Consider the following 24,422-nt stretch of genomic DNA (forward strand, 5'->3'; position numbering starts at 1 on the left):
AGCCACTGGTCAAGGGAGCATGAGAGACATGTGGATCATACTTGGGTCTATTGGCAACCTAGTCAAGCCCAGCCAAGCCCAGCCTAGATCAGTAAAATCCAAGCCAACTTGCTTATTATTATAAGCCACTGAGTTTTAGAGTGATTTGTTACACAGCAGTATTTGTCATGTGTTATTGTAGCAGTAGCTGACTAATACAGAAAGGAAGTGTCTTATTCAAAATTGAATTCTAGCACTGGAATAAGAAGCTACGTCTTGTGAATCTCAGGCCTGATCTCTGTCTATTGCGCATATTGCCTGTTTCCTTTTGCTTCCTTTCCTTCACAGAGTCAAGCACAGATACCCATTGCCTTCATAAGGTCCTTCTGCTCCACTTACATTCCCTATATTTCAAAACGTTCTGTCACCTCTCCTCACTAGAGCTTGTATTCTGTCACCTTTTGTCATCAGAGTTTACCATTCCTTTCATCTTGTTCTTTCAGGATTATGTTTTCATGTGTCCAAAGAGACTGAGAAGTCTCAAATAAATTAATTCCCACAGTTGTGTTCAGGGGTCACCCATTAATCAGTTAAAAACTTCCCAATAAAATTCTTTTGCATATGACCTAGGGATGGCTAGAGACTCAATGAAAAATGGTGGGACTGTAAGCATGATACATGGCAATTGACAGGGGAAAAAAAAATAAAAAAATAAAATATATATATATATATATTTTTTTTTAAATTAAAGTTTATTGGGGTGACAATTGTTATAAAGTTACACAGATTTCAGGTGTATAATTCTGTAATACATTATCTATATCTCACATTGTGTGTTCATCACCCAGAGTCAGTTCTTTCCATGACCATATATTAAACACTGTTTTCCCTCTTCTAGAGCCTCCCTCCCCCCTTTCCCTCTGGTAACCCCTAAACTATTGTCTATATCTATGAATTTTTGTTCCTTCATTTGTTTGTCTTGTTCTTTTGCTGTTTTCAGTTTTATATACCACATATCAGTGAAATCATATGGTTCTCTACTTTTTCTGTCTGACTTATTTTGCTTAGCATTATAATCTCAAGATCCATCCATGTTGTCACAAATGGTACTATTTCATCTTTTCTTACTGCCGAATACCGTGTTTCCCCCAAAATAAGACCTAGCCAGACCATCAGCTCTAATACGTCTTTTGGAGCAAAAATTAATATAAGACCTGGTCTTATTTTACTATAATGTAAGACCGGGTCATATCTACATAACATAATATAAGACCGGGTCTTATGTTAGTTTTTGCTCCAAAAGACGCATTAGAGCTGATGGTCCATCCAGCTAAGTCTTATTTTCGGGGAAACACAGTAGTATTCCATTGTGTATATATACCACAGCTTCTTTATCCATTCATTTATGGAAGGATATTTTGGTTGTTTCCAGGTCTTGGCCACTGTAAATAAAGCTGCAATAAACACTGGAGCACACATGTCTTTATGGATAAATGTTTTCAGATTTTTTGGGTAGATACCCAGGAGAGGCATTGCTGGGTCATATGGTAATTCTATTCTTAATTTTTTGAGGAACCTCCACACTGCCTTCCATAGCGGCTGCACCAGTCTGCATTCCCACCAACAGTGTATGAGGGTTCCTTTTTCTCCACAGCCTCTCCAACACTTGTTACTATTTGTCTTGTTGATGATAGCCATTCTGACTGGGGTGAGGTGATATCTCATTGTGGTTTTGATTTGCATTTCTCTGATGATTAGTGATGTTGAACATTTTTCATATGTTGATATGCCATTTTTATGTCCTCTTTGGAGAAATGTCTCTTCAGGTTCTCTGCCCACTTTTCAATTGGGTTGTTTGTTTTCTTGTTGTTGAGTTATATGAGTTCCTTGTATATTTTGGATATTAGCCCCTTATTGGAGGCACTGTTTGCAAAAATCTTCTTCCATTCAGTTGGTGGCCTCTTTATTTTGTCAATAGTTTCTTTTGCTGTGCAGAAGCTTTTAAGTTTGATACAGTCATATTCATTTATTTTAGCTTTTACTTCCCTTGCCTTTGGAGTCAAATTCATAAAATGGTCTTTGAACCCAATGTCCATAAATTTAATACCTATGTTTTCTTCTATGAAGTTTATTGTTTCAGGTCTTATGATTAGGTCTTTGATCCATTTTGAATTAACTTTGGTACATGGTGACATACAGCAGCAGTCCACTTTCATTCTTTTTCGCGTGGCTTTCCAATTTTCCCAGCACCATTTATTGAAGAGGCTGTCTTATCTCCATTGCATGTTTTTTGCTTCTTTGTCAAAAATTATCTGTCCATATTTATGTGGGTTTATTTCTGGGTTCTCAATTCTATTCCATCAGTCTGTGTGTCTGTTTTTCTGCCAATACCATGCTGTTTTGATTATTGTTGCCCTGTAGTACAAGCTAACGTCAGGGAGTGTGATACCTCCAGCATTGTTCATTTTTCTTAGGATTGCTTTGGCTATTCGGGGTCTTTTGTGGTTCCATACAAATCTGATGATTTTTTTGTTCTATTTCTTTAAAAAGTGCCATTGGGGTTTTGATGGGGGTTGCATTAAATCTGTATATCGCTTAGGGTAATATGACTATGTGCTGATTCTTCCAATTATTGAGCACGGAATGTCTTTCCATTTCTTTGTGTTTCTTCAATTTCTTTTAAAAATATCTTATAGTTTTCAGCATATAGGTCTTTCACATCCTTGGTTAAGTTTATTCCTAGGTATTTTATTCTTTTTGTTGCAATTGCAAAAGGAATTTGTTTTTAAATTTCTTTTTCTGTGATTTCATTGTTAGCGTACAGGAATGCAATGGACTTTTGCATGTTGATTTTGTAGCCAGCAACTTTACTGTATTTGTTTATTGTTTCTAATAGCTTTTTGGTGGAGACTTTAGGGTTTTCTATATATAGCATCATGTCATCTGCAAAGAGTGATAATTTAACTTCTTCATTCTCAATTTGGATGCCTTTGATTTCTTTCTCTTGCCTGAAAATAGTTTTAGGTGAATGGGCTAGGTGCTTCTCAAATATTATCTAATCTAGATACTACAAGGTCTGGGTTGCTCTTAGGTTCTCCTTGTCCAAATATTTTATAAACTCTCAGCCTGACAGGGACAAATAGACAAATAAATAGACTATAAATGTACGCTGTTAAGAGAAATGCTCATATGATGTTTCTATTTTGTTCCTTTCTGTGAAAATTTTTTTCACATGGAAACAAATCTTTAAAGAGAACACATTTTTATTCTCCAGAATATGTAGGTGTTTTGTTAAAGATAATCAAAATTTTTTTCTGTTTCCTTGACCTTCTGTTGCCTGTAATTTCACATTGAAGATTTATTTTTATTCTGAAGTTGATGTTATAAAATTTAAGCATGTAAATTACTAATATTAGAATGACTTTGCAATATCAAGAAGAAAAACAAAGAACTGGAATGAAAAAGTTAGTCTTCATCATTAGTATGAGGGATCAACTTATATTCAGTGTTCTGGTTAGTACAGAGAAATCCATTAGCTTGCTGCTGCCTTGACTGCCATGTTTGAAAGAAGAAGCTAATAGCTAAGACTGTAGGATTTGTGTGGAGACACCAAGAAGCACAGAAACCAATGAGACAAAAGATTCTTGGTAATCTACAACCTTCTAATATTCTGATGCATCCCAAACTCAACTAAAGCCCAAGAATTGTCCACAGTTGTGAACTTAACACACACACACACACACGCACAACTACTTGTTGAATTCATGTAAGCACTGAATTTTTAAATCACAAACAAAGCAACTATTGCAAAATATTTTCCACATTATTGGCTTAAGCTTCACATCAAGCCAATATTTAATTTGGTTGATTGAATAATTTACCAAATACATATTAAGCCGCTCTTTCAAATTCAGTTGGATGGCACTTAGAAGAAAAACAGACTAAGAATTGGTGTCTAATTTTAGTACCATCTGTTTTTCTTGGTAAATAATTTGTGTTAGAATATATACTCCTTGAAGACAGGGTGATGTCTATCTCGTTTGCTGCTGTATTTCCAACACAGCACAGTGCCTAACACATAGTTACTAATAAGTGCTCAATAAATATTTGATGAATAAGTATGAATGACAAATACAATTTGAGAGTAAAGAAGAAAGGTATCCACTAATTTAAAAGGTGTCTGGAGACGCTAGATTGGAAAGGTTTCAAGCTTGAATGACTACGTTGCATTTTAAGGAGGCACTGCATAACACCAGCATTCTGGGTGCTATTTTTTGCTTTGAGTGCTGGAAGCAAGAAATGGCTCCTGCTAGGCTCAGGACCAAAGAGAAAAAGGGCAGTTGCAAAGAGGAAGGATAGCTCAAGTGTCTTAACCTATGATCTGTGGACCCCTGAAAGCCAAGGAAGGGCTTTAGGGGCCTACAGACTGTGCATCCTCTTCCTTTAATATGTGGCTGGGAAAATCCTCTCAGTGTAGCCAGCTCCTGATCTCGTCCTTTGAGAATAATTACACCAAGGAAATATTCCTTTTTGGTGAGCCCTCTTTGGAAACTGTTTATGCCATTGATATCTCTGAAGTGGTGAACATTTCAATGCCAAGTACAACTTGAATTGGATGGAAAGTCTTGGTATTTTCTGCACAGATGGACGACCTGTGAAGTTGGCACTGCCTCAGCCTTTGCTTCTTCACTAAGGAAAGATGTTCCACATATCAGGCTTTCTACATGGGCCTGTACTGGTGTCAACAGCCCTTCCAACAATCCCAGAAGAGGTCCTTCTACTGCTGTGAAAGTCTTCACCATCCTCAGAGCCAAGAACTCGAATCAGTGCCTCTTCAGTAGATCTCTGTCAAGATACAAGAGCACACACCACGAGGTTCTTTCCTATGAAAAAAGTTTGTTGGCAATCCAGAGAAGAAATTTAGAAGTGATTTGGTTTGGTTAATTCTTTAAAAAGTTTTAAGAGAAAAGAAAACCCCTTCTTAGAACAAATCTATAGTGAGAAGTTCATTCGGGGACTAACTTTATATGGATGCTATCTTAGTAGATAAATGAAGTAAATCTTTTGATTGAAATGCTGAATTTACTATTAGAGATACTGCTGAAAACTGTGAACTTTTTTTGGTCAAGCTGCTACTTGAAATGAAGTAGCTGGAGTCAAATAGCAATAGGAATTTTCCAATACTAGAGGTAAGACTGACAAAGTCGTGTGAGTTTCTAGGTACAAAAGTCTATAGACATTCAGTAAATGGCTTACCTGTTGTACAGGTCACTTTTTGTTCGGGTGGCTTTAACATTGAAACAAATTGCTGACATAGATAGCCTTGATGATATAGATTTAACAAACATAATCTCATTGACATGAGGACAAAGGAAATGTTGTAATATGAATTGGGGTATTTTTTGATGCATGACTACTTATGTATTGTGAGCTATAGGAGATCTGACGCCATTAGATATTCAAGACTGTGAATCAGCATTTTACCTCTTATTGCCATCAAATTGAAAAGTTGACATTGATGAGATGTCAAATATAACATTTCAATTTCTTATTCCAGGAAAATTGCACAACCTTCTCACAAGAGTGAGAAAGCCATAATTCTCTGTAAATGCTGCTTTGGTATCCTGACTATGTGTGGGAGATCAATTTCCAATGCAATGAGATACGAATAAATAGTAAGCACATTTTCCTCTATGTATGTATTTATGAGTATTGTTTCTAGGCGGATGCTTGCAAATTGAATCAGATTCTCAGAAAAGGTTTGTGACTCAAAACGAAAAAAAATTAAAAAAGAACAGTTAAGGTGGGGAATGAGATTATCAGGCAGCTTGCCCATTCAGTAGGGTTCCTTTGCATTTGTTACATGGGATTTCTGCAACAAAATTAGCTGTTACCGCCTTTTCCCACTCCACTGTTGAGTGTTGCATATCAGAGTAGGCTCTGTTACTCACGTTGCAGGAGATAAAGCCACACACAAGACAACCCATATGGCTGAGAGCATGGCTGAAAGTGAAGGTAGGAAAACAGGAATTGGAAACAGGAGTGGAAGAAGAGGAAATCTTGTATGTTTGTTTCCCGATTCCAATTAAATCTAGTCCTGGATCTAAGGGGCAAAGGGTTTGGGAGGTGAACTAGAGTTTACTATAAAATTCTTCTTGGAACTCTATTATTAGTTTAGGAGCAATATAAAATTCTTAAGAGTAGAGGATTCCAAATAGCTAATTCTCAGCCTGACTAGGACTTTCCATTTTGCTAATTCAGAATTGTGATGAGGTCTTGAGGTGTTTGAGAAGAGCAGGGTGGCTGATAACAGAACATGGGTTATAAGGTTGCAGAAGCATGCTTGCAAGTATGATCTGGTGACAAGTCATTTCCAACCCTTTCTAGCTCTGATGAGGTGACACTATAGAATAACATGTGCAAACACTTTTATTCAAAGTGATTATTCCAGGTTTAGCTGTCATATAGTATAGAGTTTATGCCCTTTTTTTTTCTTGCTAGGTTGATGATATGAAAAAATATTCTTAATACCATTGAAAGGTGTTCTTGAGCTCACCAAAGGAAAGGTCTGTTCTTTTGCATATAAGAGTTTGTAAGTCAGTCATCTACGAGAGTGGGTGTAGACTGGTTCTCAAATTATTACATTCTGAAATTTTCCATTCCTGTTTAAAACCTTTAAAAATAATACTTGATCAGGGTTGTAGGGATTTTATGCAGTTGAAAGGAAGATATATAGTAATTTCTCTACTTGCAAAGATAGTAAAGCCAGGCTTTGTCTATTCAGCCTTAATAGATTTCTACAAATATAATGCAAATATAATTCCTAGTTTGTGATTTTGGGGGCAAAATTCAACAGTGTAGTTGCCGTGGTGATTTGGATAGTGAGGCATCCCTGTCTTTAAAGTTGGCATGGGCTGGGCAATCTCCGGCAATGTCCAAGCCTCCTTTTTGATTTAGGGCAGAATAAGGTTTGGGGGAAGATGTATATATTTGAATTAAAATCAAGGAGAAGCTAGCTAGCAGAAGGAAGAATACAACTAGCGAGACAATGGTGTGTGTGCTGATGTTGGGGTTAGTTAGAGGTGTTTAGTTTATAGAGTTTATCTGCAGGATGCAATTTTTAGTTATGTTTCTTCTTTTTTTTTAAAATTTGTGACATCATTTTTGGACATCTGAAAATATGAGATTTTAGTGCTAAAATGGGCTTAAGAATAGACCGTCTCAAACACTTTATACTAGTCATCTCTTATTTTCTATTTGAAGCTGTTCTAGAGACTAACTTGCCTTAGGTGAGATAAGTATTTGGTGTTAGAACTTGGACTGAATCAGACCTGACTTCCAGACAAGGGCTCTTGTTCAATATACCAAGTTGCTTCAAATTAAAGGAGAAAAAAAGAATACAAAGAGAAATATGTTTTTCTTATAATTTGTAAATGTAGACTAGTAAAATAATAGTATTTATTCTCTTTTAATATAGAAAACATTCATGTATTGATTATTGGATATTATTTTCTTAGTTTGAGGTGAATAGTGATATTAGTACTCTTTGGAAGGTAAAGGAAACAAAAATAATATGAAGACAAATTTCACGCTCTTAATCTGTTTTAGGGTGAACCAACCTATTTTTTCTTAGTTCAATGCAGAAAACACAGTAGGTACTCATGTTTATTTAATGAATGAACAAACTAAAATAAACATTCATTTGGGACCTAGTATATGCCAGGCCTGCTAATATATTATCTAATCATCAAGATTTAACTCCTTTCCCACCTCTCTCCAGAAACCTCTGAAATGCTTTAATTAAAAAGTCATCTTTCTTTATCTATAGCCCACATTATTTGCTCATTTGTCACATCTAACAATTCTATACAACTATTTACTTCCATGCCTATAAGCAACTACTAATGTTTTGCATGTTCACGATTCCTGTAGGAAAGTCTTAAATTTAGCAAATTAATAATTAATTTTGAGATTAAAATTTTAATCTCTGTTAACTGTCAATTTTAAAAAAAATCACAGATCTCAATTAGAGTAACACTAATTTAAATTCTTATTTTTTATAGTATGTAAATTGAGCTCCAAATATTTAGAGGGAACTACATTGATTACTGAGCTTTTTATATGGTAAACCTGATACTTTACTGTCTAATGAAGCTAACGTGATAGACAGAAAACTAGTGCAAAGACATAATAGTGAAAATGTGAAAAAAACCAGGAAGCATCAGAAGACTGTTGATTATTTCTCTTTTATATTAGTGTTTTGGCAGACCTTATTCTAGTTGGTTCATATTCAATTAAATTAAACCATCTTGAAATACAAAGAAAAAACAGCCCCACATGGCATGGAGAGCAGAAGATATGGAGGAGGGAGTTGGCCTTTGTAGTTGATTTTCAAATATTTGAAAAATTTCATTTGGAAATGGGTTTCCCTTTGGTCCACGTGGCTCCACTGGGGACCAGTTAATGGAAGTTTTAAGGGAGAAGAAATCCACTTTAATGAGGAAAACCATTTAATAATAAGCAAATTAGATGTTGTTTCTTGGGGCTAAGTGAGTTCATCATTCTGGATATATTTCAGTAGAAAGTCATTGATAGTTTATGTTTGGGGGATGAGAATAGGACAAGAACACATTTGTTTGTGGTGAATGAGATTGAACTAGTAAATGCTAAATTCTCCTTATAATTCTAAGAAATTATGACTCTCTTCTTGACATCTAATTGACCTTTGGTATGACTTCTTGCTGCCATTTTGATAATAAATAAGGAACAGATCTGCACTGTGTTATTGATTAAGTGTTCCAAATACTATATGTTACCCAACAAATATAACTGATCTTTCCATTTTCCTTTATTTTGTAATTGTTATTACTTCTAGTATCGGATTTTACAGGTCACAGATCAAGAAGAATCTATGAAAATACAATGCTGATATTTTAAAGGATCATGTTACTACAGCAGGCCTGGGAAAATAGTTCCTAGGAAGTCTAAAATTTTTATTGGCTTGTAAAACTGAGGTATGTGCCAAGGGTTAACAACCTTGCATTTTGCCCTTAAAATTAGTCTCAGAAAATCTACTCCATTATAAATACATTACTACTGAGTAGTGTCCTTCTTATTGATATTCCCAGAGCTACCTTTTTCAGCAGTTTTTTAAGCACCAATCCTTATTTTGGTTCTAAAAAAGAGATGGGCTCCTCCTTCCTAGTTCGGATATCAATTTTTACCTGCCAATACAGTTTGATGAGCTTGCTTATACCCTGTTCACTTCGTCCACAGAGCCAGAACATGTAGTCAGCAATCATGGCACTCCTAGGAACAAGGACAGATTAAAAAAAAAAAAAAAATTTATAGGAAGAAGATCTTAACAGGAAGTACATATAAATGTTGAGGAAAAAGATTTTGTAAAGTGTAAATTTCACTAGACTAATAGTAAACAAAGCATAAGACACAATTTAGAATGTAGAAAGTGGTTTTTTGTTTGTTTGTGTTTTTTTTTGGTAGCTAAACTAAAACTATAAGAGAAGCAACAAGCCATTTGTTTTCTAGATGGGTTTTTTTCTGTTTGTACACTAAGAATAGTGCTTAAAGACTATGAGAGAATGCTTTGTTTTGGTTGCCTTTTATTAAGCTTCAAAGCATTTATAGAGTAACATATTTCATGTACTCTAAAATGCCTTCAAACCTAGCATAGCATATATAGTTAACTATTAGACTGGTATTTAACATACCTTAGACTTTATGTGAATTAAAGATTATTCACCTCTGATTAAATTAACCTCGTTAAAATTGAAAATAAAAAAATTTCCAATAAAACAAGCACTCCCTTCCCCCCAAACTTTGAGTTTAATTGAATCGGTTTTAGTATCTAATGTATACAACCACTGCATTAGTCTTATAAGCTGAGGGGATATTAAAAACTATTGTGCAATGGATATTAATTCATTGCTTTAGCACCCTTTGGAAAAACAGTTTACTTTTATGACTGTTTCTCTACTAAGCCTCTCTATTTCTTTTCTCTAGAGATTCCAAATCCAATTAAATGTGACTAGAAGTAATTCCAAATTGTCACGTTAGCCAATTAAACATATAATAATCCTGTGTACCTAATCACCAGTACCAAAAGTTTATTTATTTAAGTAGAGCTATCACTGTGTACCCCTGAATGTTTTTCTTATCTTTGCCTGCAGATACGTGTTGTTTCTTAACATCATGGTAAACTGAATTAGAAATTTTCCTTCTCTAAATGTAGGTTGTCTAAGGCGCAGCAGCTATAAACTTACTATAGTACTCTGCTGAAAGAATTAAAATGTTTAGATTCTTGCTCAGAACAGAGACAAATTGGGACTTTAAAAATTAACAATAAAAAATACCACCATTTTGAAAGACTATTCGCAGCTCAATATTTTTATATATGTGGCATTGGAAAGAAGCTGTTCACTGACATTTCAACATACATGACAATAATATAAGGATAACTAATCTTTTAAAAATCCTTTTATATTTTTCAAAGCTCTAGTTTAATAAGATAAAGTGAGGCAGGAGGTTTTGATGTCATGTGAATATTTATAGGGTAGAAACAAGTTATAAAAATCATAGACTAGAGAGGGGCAAATGTGAATTTCAAACATTTGCAGTTTGGTAGAAACACGGGAAAATTTTCTTCCCATGACTACCTAAAAAGGAAGTCTACTTGACATGTATGTGCCTGTTACCTAGTAGAAATCTATTTAATAGATTCTGAATTGAAGAAATCAGTGAAAAGTCGTAATGAAAAAGATCACTCTCAAGGACAGCATATACTGTATTTATAGAAATTGGGTACTCCTAGGTGATGACTGACTCGGCTTTTTGATTCCACCTTCTATTAACATTTGGATATGTACATGTGGCTTAACAAATATTGTTTAATGATGACACCAGGTATTAATTAAACCAGGGGTGGGCAACTTTTTCTTGTAATGGGTTAGATAGAAAATATTTTAGACATTGTGGGTCATGTGGTCTTATAACTACTCAACTTTGTCTTGCGGAAGTAGCTATAGACAATAAGTATACAAATGAAGTGGGGCTGTGTTTCTCTTTTTTTTTTCCTTAAAGTTTATTGGGGTGACAACTGTTAGTAAAGTTATATAGATTTCAGGTATACAATTCTGTAACACATTATTTATATCTCATATTGTGTGTTCACCACCCAGAGTCAGTTCTCTTTCCATCACCATATGTTAGACCTCATTTACCCTCTTCTAGAACCCCCCCCCTTCCCCTTTGCCCTCTGGTAACCACTAAACTATTGTCTATGTCTATGAGTTTTTCTTCTTTCAGTTGCTTGTCTTGTTCTTTTGTTGTTTTTGGTTTATATACCACATATCGGTGAAATCTTATGGTTCTCTAATTTTTCTGTCTGACTTATTTCGCTTAGCATTATAATCTCAAGATCCATCCATGTTGTCACAAATGGTCCTATTTCACCTTTTCCTACTACCGAATAGTATTCCATTGTGTATATATACCACAACTTCTTTATCCATTCATCTATCGAAGGACATTTTGGTTGTTTCCATGTCTTGGCCACCGTAAATAAAGCTGCAATGAACATTGGAGCACATGTCTTTATGGATAAATGTTTTCAGACTTTTTGGGTAGATACCCAGGAGAAGGATTGCTGGGTCATACGGTAATTCTATTTGTAACTTTTTGAGGAACCTCCACACTGCCTTCCATAGCAGCTGCACCAATCTGCATTCCCACCAACAGTGTATGAGGGTTCCTTTTTTCTCCACAGCCTCTCTAACACTTGTTACTATTTGTCTTGTTGATGATAGCCATTCTAACTGGGGTGAGGTGATATCTCATTGTGGTTTTTATTTGCATTTCTCTGATGATTATGATGCTGAGCATTTTTTCATATGTCTATTGGCAATTTGTATGTCCTCTTTGGAGAAATGTCTCTTCAGGTCCTCTGCCCATTTTTCAACTGGGTTGTTTGTTTTTTTGTTGTTGAGTTGTTTGAGTTCTTTGTATATTTTGGGTATTAGCCTCTTATCGGAGGTAATGTTTGCAAAAAACTTCTCCCATTCAGTTTGTGGCCTCTTTATTTTGTCGATGGTTTCTTTTGCTGTGCAGAAGCTTTTAAGTTTGATATAGTCCCATTTATTTATTTTAACTTTGACTTCCCTTGCCCTTGGAGTCAAATTCATAAAATGGTCTTTGAATCCAATGTCCATAAGTTTAGTACCTAAGTTTTCCTCTATGTAGTTTATTGTGTCAGGTCTTATGCTTAAGTCCTTGATCCATTTTGAATTAATTTTGGTACATGGTGACATACAGCAGCAGTCCAGTTTCATTCTTTTGTATGTGGCTTTCCAATTTTCCCAGCACCATTTATTGAAGAGGCTGTCTTTTGTCCATTATATGATTTTTGCTTCTTTGTCAAAAATTTTCTGTCCATATTTACGTGTTTTTATTTCTGGATTCTCAATTCTATTTCATTGCTCTATGTGTCTATTTTTCTGCCAATACCATGCTGTTTTGGTTATTGTTGCCCTGTAGTACAAGCTAACGTCAGGGAGTGTGATACCTCCAGCATTGTTCATATTTCTTAGGATTGCTTTGGCTATTCGGGGTCTTTTGTGGTTCAATGCAAATCTGACGATTTTTTGTTCTATTTCTTTAAAAACTGCCATTGGGGTTTTGATAGGGATTGCATTAAATCTGTGTATTGCTTTGGGTAATACGGCCATGTTAACTGTGTTGATTCTTCCAATTGAGCACGGACTGTCTTTCCATTTCTTTGTGTCTTCTTCAATTTCTTTTAAAAATATCTTATAGTTTCCAGCATATAGGTTTTTCACATCCTTGGTTAAGTTTATTCCTAGGTATTTTATTCTTTTTGTTTGCAATTGCAAAAGGAGTTTTTTTTTAAATTTTTCTGAGATTTCATTGTTAGTATATAGGAATGCGATGGACTTTTGTTGTTGATTTATAGCCTACAACTTTACTGTATTTGTTTATTGTTTCTAATCGCTTTTTGGTGGAGTCTTTAGGATTTTCTCCATATAGCATCGTTATCTGCAAAGAATTACAATTTAACTTCTTCACTCCCAATTTGGATGCGTTTTATTTCTTTGTCTGGCCTGATTGTTCTAGCGAGGACTTCCAACACTGCGTTGAAAGCAGACGTGATAGGGGACAGCCCTTTCATGTTCCTGAACATAGAGCAAAGGGCTTCAGTTTTTCACCGTTAATTATGATATTAGCTGAGGGTTTGTCATATATGGCCTTTATTATGTTAAGCTTTTTTCCTTCTATACCTATTTTATTAAGTGTTTTAATCACAAATGGATGTTGCATCTTGCAAATGCTTTTTCTGCGTCAATTTATATTACCATATGATTTTTGTCCTTGATTTTGTTTATGTGATATATCACATTGATGGATTTGTGTATGTTGAACCATCCTTGTGCCCCTGGGATGAACACCACTTGGTTGTGATGAATAATCTTTTTAGTGCCTTGTTGTATTCGATTTGCTAGAATTTTATTTAGGATTTTTGCATCTGTATTCATGAGAGATATAGGTCTGTAGTTTTATTTTTTTGTTATCCTTACCAGGTTTTGGTATCAGGGTAATGTTGGCCTCATAAAATGAGTTAGGGAGTATTGTCTCTTCTTCAATTTTTTGGAAGACTTTGAGTAGGACAGGTATTAGGTCATCTTTGAAGGTTTGGTAGAATTCACTAGTGAAGCCATCTGGTCCCGGACTTTTGCTTTTGGGAAGGTTATGGATGACTGATTCAATTTCCTTACTGGTGATCGGTCTGTTTAGATTTTCCAGTTCTTCGTGATTCAGCCTAGGAAGGCTATATGTTCCTAAGAACTTGTCTATTTCTTGTAGATTATTGAATTTGGTGGCATATAGTCCCATAGAATTCTTGGATGATCCTTTGTATTTCTGTGGCATCCATGATAACTTCCCCTCTTTCATTTCAATGTTGTTTATTAGTGTCTTTTCTCATTTTCTCTTAGTGAGTACAGTCAAGGGTTTGTCAATTTTATTAATCTTTTCAAAGAACCAGCTCTTTGTCACATTAATTTTTTCTATTGTCTTTTTGTTCTCTATTTCATTTAGTTCTGCTCTGATTTTTATTATTTCCTTTCTTCTGCTGACCTTGGGTTTCATTTGTTCTTCTTTTTCTAGTTCTTTAAGGTGTAACATGAGGCTATTTATCTGGGATTTTTCTTATTTCTTGAGATAGGCCTGAATGATATAAATTTCCCTCTTAAAACTTCTTTTGCTGCATCCCCAAAATTTTGGTAGGATGTAGTTTCATTCTCATCTGTTTCTATGTATCTTTTGATCTCTTCTCTTTTCTTCTTTGACCTGGTCATTCTTTAAAAGTATGTTGTTTAAAAACCCACATATTTGTGGGTTTTTTCCTGCTTTTTCTTTGCAGTTGATATCCAATTTCAAAGCCTGTGATCAGAGAATATGTTTGGTATGATTTCAATCTTCCTAAATTTGCTGAGGCTAGTGTTGTGTCCCAATATATGGTCTATCCTTGAGAATGTTCCATGCACACTAGAAAAAAATGTGTAGTCTGATGTTTTAGGATGAAGTGCTCTATATATGTCAATTATGTCCATTTCATCTAATATGTCATTTAGGGCTGCTATTTCTTTATTTATTTTCTGTTTGGATGATCTGTCCATAGCTGTCAATGATGTATTTAGGTCCCCTAGTATAATTGTGTTTTGGTCAATTTCTCCCTTTAGTTCTGTTAGTAATTGCTTGGTATATTTCAGTGCTCCCTGATTGGGGGCATAAATGTTGATGACTGTTACATCTTCTTGTTGTACATACCCCTTTATCATTATGAAATGTCCATCTTTGTCTCTTGTTACTTTTTTTATCCTGAAGTCTGTTTCATCTGATATCAGTATGGCTACACCTGATTTTCTCTGGGTACCATTTGCTTGGAATGTCAATTTGTGTCCTTTTACTTTGAGTCCATGTTTGTTCTTGTAGCTAAGATGTGTCTCTTGGAGGCAGCATATGGTCGAATTTAGTTTTTTGATTCAATCTGCTACTCTATGCCTTTTTATTGGTGAATTAAGTCCATTTACATTTAGGGTGATTATTGATATATGAGGATTTCCTATCATTCTATCTTTAGTTTTCTGGTAAGACTGTGTCTCCTTTTTGTTGTTGTCTATTATTTCTATGTGGTGGTATTCTATGATTTTTCCCTCTGTTTCTTCTTTTATTACATTATATATTTCAGTTCTGGATTTTTTTGGAGTAGTTACCATTAAGTTTATGTAAAAGAAAGTTTGATATTTAGAGTATTCCATTTTCTTCAGCATGCTTCTTTTCTCCATTCCCATATTCCAGTTCAGGCGTATACTCTACCCCCTTTTATTTTTTGGTTGCCACAAATTATCCCTATTGATGCTGGTTGAATAGTCTCCTTTAGTATTTCTTGTAGTGCAGGTCGTGTGTTAGAAAATTCCCTCAGCTTCTATATGTTTGGAAAGGTCTTTATTCCTCATTCACATCTAAAGGTATCTTTGCTGGATATATTATTCTTGGCTCATAATTTCTGTCTTTCAATAGTTTGAATATTTGGTGCCACTCCCTCTTGGTGTAGAGTATCTGCTGAAATATCTGATGATATTCTAATGGGCTTTCTGCTGTAGGTTACCGTCTTCTTTTCCCTGGCTGACTTGAGGATTCTTTCTTTGTCGTTAATTTTTGACAGCTTGAATACAATGTGCCTTGGAGAAGGCCTGTTGGGGTTGAGGTAATTAGGTGTTCTATTTGCTTCTTGGATTTGCAGATCCAGTTCTTTCCACAAGTTTGGGAAGCTCTTGTTGACTATTTGTTTAATATACTCTGTGTTCCCTTCTCTCTTTTTTCTCCTTCTGGTATGCCCATTATTCTTATATTGCTCTTTCTGATGGAGTCAGGAAGTTCTTATAGAGTTCTTTCATTTTTTTTTTTTTAAGTCTCACCTCTCTTTCTTCCATCCATGTCATTTCAGGTTTCTATCTTTGATGTTAGTGATTTTTTCCTCCATCTGGTCAACTCTACTACCTAAGCTGGCTATTTTATTCTTTTTTCTTTTATTTTCTGAAGTTCTTAATCTCCAGAAATTCTATTTGGTTCTTTTTAAAAATTTCAATCTCTTTGGTAAAATGTTCATATTGTTCTTTGATTGTGTTTCTGAGTTCATTAAACTCACTGAGTTTTTTAAGAATTGAAATCTTGAATTCTCTGTCATTTAAGTCACATATTTCCATATCTTTAAGTTCAGTTTCTGGAGACTTTTCATTTTCTTTCTGAGCTGTCTTGTTGCTGTGGTTATTCATGGCAATTAATGATTTATTATTTCTCTTCCTAGACATCTACAGGAGTGGGTTCTGCAACAGGTTGATAGAAAGAGGTCTTTTTTTTTCCTAGTAGGTGTTTTATTTTCTCTCTGACTGCAGCCTTTTGTTCTCGCTCATACTGTAGTGCTATGCTTTCTCTGCACCATTCCAGCTTCTCACACAATGGGGGGATTCCCTGGAAGGCGGGCTTCTCCTCTGTGAACAGTTTGCCCGGATCATATGGCATCGCCTCTGTGGGGGAATATGGAGAATTTCTGAAGTTCCAAAGCTCTTCCTGCACCAGATTCAGAGCCTGTATATTTCAGCAGCTCTGTTTACTCCTACAGGGATCTGCCCAGGTAGTTGGGGACAGGGCATGGTGGGTTGTGAGAAGTGGCCCAGAGCAATGGCGGCGACCACCAGCACAGCCAGTCTTGCTTCCACAGCTCCCTCCCCTTTGCCAGAACTAGTTGGGGTGCGAGTCCATGTCTGTGGACCACAGTTCTCAGAACTGCAAATATTCTGTTCTTTTGATCTGACACTGCTACTGTTCTGCTTCTAACACTGGGTTGCTGGGGGTGGGGTGAGCTCTGGGAGGGTCAGGAGGGGGCGGCTAGTCTCAGTGCCTAAGGCTTCTATTCTCTGCTCTGAGGTCTCTGCCAGGAGCATTGGGTTTAGCCATGTTATATGCTGTCCCTTTAGCCTTGTGGGCCATAAATGCAGCCCTAGCAATCCGAGTTCTTCCCTCTCCCATAGCTGCAGTAGTTCCGGGATGCAGCGAGCTCGGAGCACTGAGCTAGGTCTGTGTGCTGCGCCAGTGCAGCCCGTCTCCACACTTCTCCCTTTCCTCCTCCCCTGCTTGTGCAATTTGCCCACTTTTAGGTGAATTCAGTAGTGGACCTCTTCGTATTGCCTGTCTGCTGTGCAGGGAGTCCTTTGTGGAGTTGTAGTTGTTCAATTTGTTATAAATTACAGGGAAGATTTCCAAAGGCTCAACTTATGCTACCATTTTTATGACCTGTATATGGGATTGTGTTTAAATAAGACTTTATTTCCAAAAATATGGCTGGGCTGGATTTGGCATCGTTTGCCTAACTAAGATAAACAAATTACTAGGTTGAGCAACAGGTGGCCTGCATTAGTAAAATCATCAGTCAGTAGTCAGATACCAGGCTTCTATGCCTTTTGGCCACAGGCCCCCTTAAAAATTTCCATCTACTGTTTTCTCTTCAGGGACAACATGCACATTATACTAAAAGTACTGTGCAGATTGCAGGAATGAAACTTTACAACTTTGAAACACATTCAACAAATGTAAAAGATAATCCTGGCTTATAGACACAGTGTCTTGAATTAGGTAAAAGCTAAATTGATAGTTTCTATTATGTTAGTCACTGTCACCCTTGTATTGGAACAATTGTGAGAGAAAGGAGATAGACAGATCACCACAGTGGGTTTCTTGGGCTCTTTTGCATTTCTAAATCTTTTGGTGATTTGGTTTTGAGTTCACCTATGTAAATTTAGAAGTTTTAGTATTTTTATTAGTATTTTCCAAAACTTTCTTTTTCTGTAATGATGTGTTGTCAAAATTGCTACATTCTTAACCATGATTTTATTACACTTGGGGACTCAAGTCTTTTCCCAAAGGAGCACATCTCCAGATTTATAATGAAGCAAGTGAGGAATTAAGATTCATTGAAATTTGTTATGTGCCTTCAGTGAAGCACAATGATCATAATAGTAAAAAAGAGACTAGTATTAAATGACAAAATATGATGTCATAAAACTTCGTGTTTATAGAGATATTTTTCTTAAGTATAATGCATTTCTTCCAATACCCAGCACAGAATTGTGTTAATGTTAGGATCACAATCTCGATTGTAGTTGTTCCAATGCCATTTTTTCCCCAGCGGAAATGGGAGTTATGCCTTTACCATCCACCTTCCTTTATCTGGTTCTCTAACATAGCTCTGCCCTACAGCTTAGCCTTTATGACTCAGTATAAAAATCAGTCGAAGAACACGAGAAAAGCATGGAAATAACACACCATGCAATATTTGTGAGGCAAGAGACAGGTGCTTTTCATCATGCTGACTTTATAAAGGGCAAAGACAATTAATCAACTCAGAGTATCTACCAGGAGTTAAGTACCTTGTGGAATCTTGGTTCTGGCTGACGTACCTCATGAATTGAATGTAAACAGTAAGCTATCATTCTTCCTACTTTCCTTCAGGTATCTCTGTTTACCTTTAGACCAATATCCTGGATGCTTATCAATGTGATTCAATGTTGCTTCTAAACGTCTTTGTTTCATTATCATTATTCTAGTCAACTTACTTTCATTAATCTACTGAATGCTATAGCTGCACTGGAACTATATGATCAGATTAGCCAAACCCTTTAATTGACAGCTGGTGTTTTAATATCTGTCAGTTCTGAGCCTTTAACAAGCCCTAAGCACGTTATGCTCTTTGCATAGCAGAATATGAACCCAACCCACCCACACTTCTGTACCAGACCTCATCGTATTGTGCCTACCTGTGGAAACTGCTCCAGCAATATTCTCTCTCTCTCTCTTTCTCTCACCTCTCTCTCATGTTTCCATTCTTTCTTTCAATTTTTCATTTCCTCTTGGAGCTTTTCTACCAGCACACAAAAATGCTGTTCTTTCTACCATCTTAAAATAAAATGCACCAAAACCTTCTCTTGATCCACTTCCCTTCCACTTACCATCTTAATTTTTTTCCTTCTTACCAAACGAAAAAACACTCCTTAAAAACCTGTGTGCATTCTCTCTCTAGCTGTATTTTTTCTCTTCCTGTTCTTGCTAGAATGCACACCAGCAAAGTTCTCTTTCCCACTGCTCCACTGAAACTGCCCTTGTCTACGCTACCAGTGGTCTCAATGCTGCTTAATGCAATGGCTCAATTCTTAGTCTTCATTTTACAATGCTTATTTAGCTTATTTTGTAAGACTAATTTGACCTGGGTCGTCTTTTGCTTACTCCTTTGAAAATCATAAGCAAAACTTCAACTGTTTTTCAAGGTTGATATGTGGTAACCACTAACCAATTCTCTATCATTTAAAAAATTCTAATACGATAACCAATCAGTATAAAGAATAAACAGTCACTACTTTCTCACTACAAAAGCTGCTTTATAACAATACAGCTCTGAGCCCCAGTCCATGTTTTGATTTGCATGTTCCCAGTTTGCAAACTATCTGTTTGGTGTGTGCGCAATAAATTTTTACTAATGACTACTTCAATAATTCATTGGTTTTACTTTGGCTATTTTGACAGATACCTGACAGATATTTCATGCTAAACATTTCCACACCTGAGAGACTGATCCTCTTTACTTCTCATCCCCTAATCTCTAGTCATTTTCTCATCTATCCAATTTCTCAGGCAAAAAATCTTGGTATCGTCATCGACTATTCTCTTTCTCTCACATTTCCTATCCAATCCAAGGTAAAATTCTAGTAGGTTATCTTTAACCTATATCAGCATCCTGCCACTTCTCACCTCCTCCACCATTACTGTCTGGTCCATCATGTTTCACCTGGCTTATTGCAACAGCCTTGAAACTGGATTCCCTGCTTCCTCAGCCTTCTATTCTCAACACAGCAGCCAGAACGATCTCATTAAAATTAGTACGCTGGAGCAGGTCACTGCTGTGCTTAAAACTGCAAAGGCCACTTATCTCACTCAGAGTACAAACCAGTCTTTAAAATGGCATTTGAGTCCTATGCCATCTGGTCACGTGTTACTTCTCTGATCTCATTTCCTACTCACTATGACTCTAGACAAACTCTCTACCTTCCTGTTCCACAAAAAGAACAGGTACACTATCGCCTCTGGGATTTTGCACTTGACAGGCCCTGTCCTAGAATGTTCTTTCTTAGACACCCACGACTCTCTTGTTCACCTTCTTCAGGTCTTTAGTAGGTGTTATTTTCTCAGTGAGGACCACCCCAACACATTCCAACTCTAGCTGTACTGTTCCTTTTTACTTTTCCACAGTATTTGTCACCATTCCACACAGTGTTTATTTTATTATCAGTAGTTTTGGCAGTGTTTATTGCTGTCTTCCTCTATGGCTGGGGTCAGCCAACTATGGCCTGTGGGTCAGATCTAGTCTGCTACCTGTGTTTGCAAATAAAGTGTTAATGGGACACAGCAATGCTCATTCATTTGTGCATTTTTTTATGGATTGCTTATGACTGCTTTTGTGCTACAATGGCAGAATTGAACAGTTACAAGAGACCTTATAGTTCACCAAGCCTAAAATACTTCCTATTGGCCCATTACTGGAATGTTAGCTTCCTAAGGGCAAGGATTTTTGTCGGTTTTATTCATTGCTCTATCCACAGTGCTCAGAATAGTGCCTGGTGTGGCAGTCACACAATAAATATTTGTTGACTTATTGAGTAAACATTATCTTATTTATTTAAACTAAAAAAACTTAAATTCTTGTTACAAAGTACCTGAGGCCTACAGAGTTACACAGCTTTTTAGAATCCCAACATAAACTATCTGACCCTAGGGCCACCTCCCTGTCTATATTTAACAGATACTTTTGCAGTGGAGCTGGCATGGGAATGGAGTGATAGAGTGGGTTTTTTCAAATTAATTTGTCCAATGTAGAATTCAATGCAGCATTTAGCTCATATGAGAGCTTAATAAATGCTAATGGATACTGACATATTTATTACATAAATTAAAGAAGAAAGGTATCATTGACATAATGTGTTGCATCTAAAATTATTTTTGACATGATGTCTTCAGTCATGTGTCAGCAATCTCTGTTTCCTTGCAAGCAAATCTACTATTCTTTTGATACGATATTTGAATTCATTTTACAAAATTGTTTCTGAAGTCACATTTAATTTACTTAATACATCTGTTAAATGTAAAAGGATCAGAATCTGGCTTTTAAATACATATGCATCTAAAATAAAAGATTTTTAGGTCATGAACTTAGCTTATTATGAATCAAATCTCATTCCTATACAATAGCAAATACACAGTAAAAGAATTTGACATGTTATTATTAATAAGTACCAGTTTTGTTTTCCAAATTAATACCATAAAAGAATCATGATGCATAAGGATATTCATGCAGGTGATTTTACACGTTACATATTTCTAAACAGACTGCAATTCTAAGGTTATGAGAATATATTATTGACATTTCTCAAGGCCTATGTTCAGATGCAAAATTTATAACATTTCTACTCAGCGTGGCCACATGGTGGTGTAAAACAATAAGCTATGGGTAAACAAAAGAAAATCACAGCACGCAATCAGCTGTGTGGTCTCATCGGGCTGACTGGCTGGGACCTTGAAAAGTCATTCTGTTGGTCACCTTGCCTTTAGGCAGGATCACACTTATACCTTTCAAATGGGACTGATGAGAATCTATTCTGTTTTAAAGACATCCACAGAAAGACACTGTTTTCTGCTTTCCTCACTGATTCCAGAGTTTCACAGCCATAAATAGCATCTTCTGCAGTTCTAGCCTATGAGCTTCAGTTCTCTCTCCAGTGTTAGTGCAACCCAAGTAGGCCTTCCCCTCTGCTTAGCAGTTCTACATATCCTCACAATAATTTATTAACCTTTGATTTCCTAGGTTAATTAATCAACCCTTCTTGCTTTAGTCTGTTCTAGATATCAGTCAGTTTCACAGTTGTATCTCTTTTTTCTCCCATAGATAATTTTTTTAAATTAAAGTTTATTGGGGTGACAATTGTTAGTAAAGTTACATAGGTTTCAGGTGTAAATGAATGGGACTACATCAGACTAAAAAGCTTCTGCACAGCAAAAGAAACCAAGAAAATAAAGAGGCAACCAATCAAATGGGAGAAGATTTTTGCAAACAACACTTCTGATAAGGGGCTAATATTCAAAATATATAAGGAACTCATACAACTCAACAACAAAAAAACAAACAACCCAGTTGAAAAATGGGCAGAGGACCTGAAGAGACATTTCTCCAAAGAGGACATACAAATGGCTAATAAACATATGAAAAGATGCTCAATGTCACTAATCATTAGTGAAATGCGAATAAAATCCACAATGAGATATCACTTCACCCCAGTTAGAATGGTTATAATCCACAAGACAAATAGTAACAAGTGTTGGAGAGGCTGTGGAGAAAAGGAACCCTCATACACTGTTGGTGGGAATGCAGACTGGTGCAGCTGCTATGGAAGGCAGTGTGGAGGTTCCTCAATAAATTAAGAATAGAATTACCATATGACCCAGCAATCCCTCTCCTGGGTATCTACTCCCAAAATTTGAAAACATTTATCCATAAAGATACAAATGCTCCTATGTTCATGGTTGCCTTTTTTACTTGAATTCCTTTTGATCTTTTTTCTACAACCAGAAATTGACTTCTCTCAAGAATCTAAGGATAATCTTATGTCTTTGTATACAGCTATTTCATTTATGTAACTGGTCTATGCATAGGTACTTTTAAAAAGTGTGTCTGTTGGATAGTTCTAACTACAGAGCCTTTCTTTATTATCAGCATATTTAGGAGATTGTTTTTGTCCTCTTGTATTTAAAAAAAGCTCAAGAAAATATGTATATCATGTCATTAATTTTAGATGAATTAATATTGATGCAAAGTATATATTCTTTTTGAATACAAATACACATTAATATTAAAGAGATTATATTGTGATCAAGAGAGTCAAACTAGCAAATTCACTCAAGCAACACACACACACACACACACACACACACACACACACACACACAAAGCATCTTTCCACAGGCTCACACATTATCCACACAGCAATAAGCCAAACTGATTTTTAAAAAAATTTAAAGGTAAATTACCTTAAATAAAATCCAAGCTCTTACTGTGGCTCACTGCTCTCGTAATAGGTTGCCCTTGTTTTCCTCTCAACACATTTTCCATTACCCTCCAGTTGAGTGGCTTATTTAGTCGCTCAAAGCAAAGAAGAATTTTCCTACCTTTGGGCATTTGTGGATGTGGTTCCTCCTGCCTGGCATCTATTCTTTCAATTTTTCATCTGGCTGCTGCTTCTCAAGATTTGGGCCTTTAGGTTTTGGCTTAAATACTGACAACCTCTTCAGGGCAGGTTTCTCTGACCACTCTATCTAAATAAATCTGCTCTCCCATGCCTCAACCAGAACTTTATCTTTTCCCTGCATATGCCTTATGTTTTAGAATTACTGGTTGGTTTACTTTATTATCTGTTTTCTCTAGACCTCTGTGCTGTCCAACATGGTAATCATTAGCCATATGTATGTGGCTACTTATACTTACATGAATGAAAATTTAAAATTCAGCTTCCCAGGTACACAAGGCACATTTCAAGTGCTCCACAGCCACATGTGTCTAGCAGCTACTCTAGTGAATGCACACGGCCCACCTCCATCAATAGTGTAAATCCCCCTGACAGCACTGCTATAGACTGGAAGCCACAGGCACCCACCATTATGGTGCCTTGTACAAAACCTGGTGCTTGTGGTGGCTGATTGTATGTGTCAACTGGACTAGGCTATAGTTTGCCTACATATTTGATTAAATATTATTCTGGGTGTATCTGTGAGGGTGTTTTTTGGTGAGATTAGCATTTGAATTTATAGACTGAGTAAAGCGTAGTATAGATTGCCCTCCCCGGTGTGGGTGTAGCTCATCCAATTTGATGACGGGCTAAAGAGAACAAAAATTCCCGGGAAAGAACTCGCTTTCTGACCATTTTTGAGGTGGGACATCAGTCTTTTCCTGCTTTTGGATTCAGACTTGGATTGGAACTTATGTCATCGACTCTCCAGCTTCTCAGGCCTTTGGACCCAGACTGGAAGTATAACCCTAGCTCTCCAGCTTGCCAGCTACTGATTTTAGAACTTCTCAGTCCCCATAATTGAGCCAATTGTATGTATGTGATCTCCCATTAGTTCTGTTTCTCTGGAGAACCCTGACTAATACAGAGGTCAATAATTGTATTTGCTTTTGTTTGCAATTTGCCCGGGTCACATCTCTCCCTACTGCACTACCCCCAGTCATTTGATGTCCTCAGGAGGCTGAGCCC

General features: G+C 36.3%; 1 protein-coding gene across 1 annotated transcript in view; it reads right to left on the bottom strand.

Moving 5' to 3' along the window:
• Positions 1 to 24,422, bottom strand: part of SPATA16 (spermatogenesis associated 16) — a 209,288-nt gene that overhangs the window by 70,534 nt on the left and 114,332 nt on the right. Inside the window, exon 5 of the mRNA XM_019734941.2 lies at positions 9,204 to 9,288. Within this exon, the coding sequence (XP_019590500.2) occupies positions 9,204 to 9,288 (85 nt within the window). The remainder of the gene's footprint in view (positions 1 to 9,203; positions 9,289 to 24,422) is intronic.

Source organism: Rhinolophus sinicus, linkage group LG01, assembly GCF_036562045.2.
Source record: "Rhinolophus sinicus isolate RSC01 linkage group LG01, ASM3656204v1, whole genome shotgun sequence".
NCBI lineage: Eukaryota > Metazoa > Chordata > Mammalia > Chiroptera > Rhinolophidae > Rhinolophus > Rhinolophus sinicus.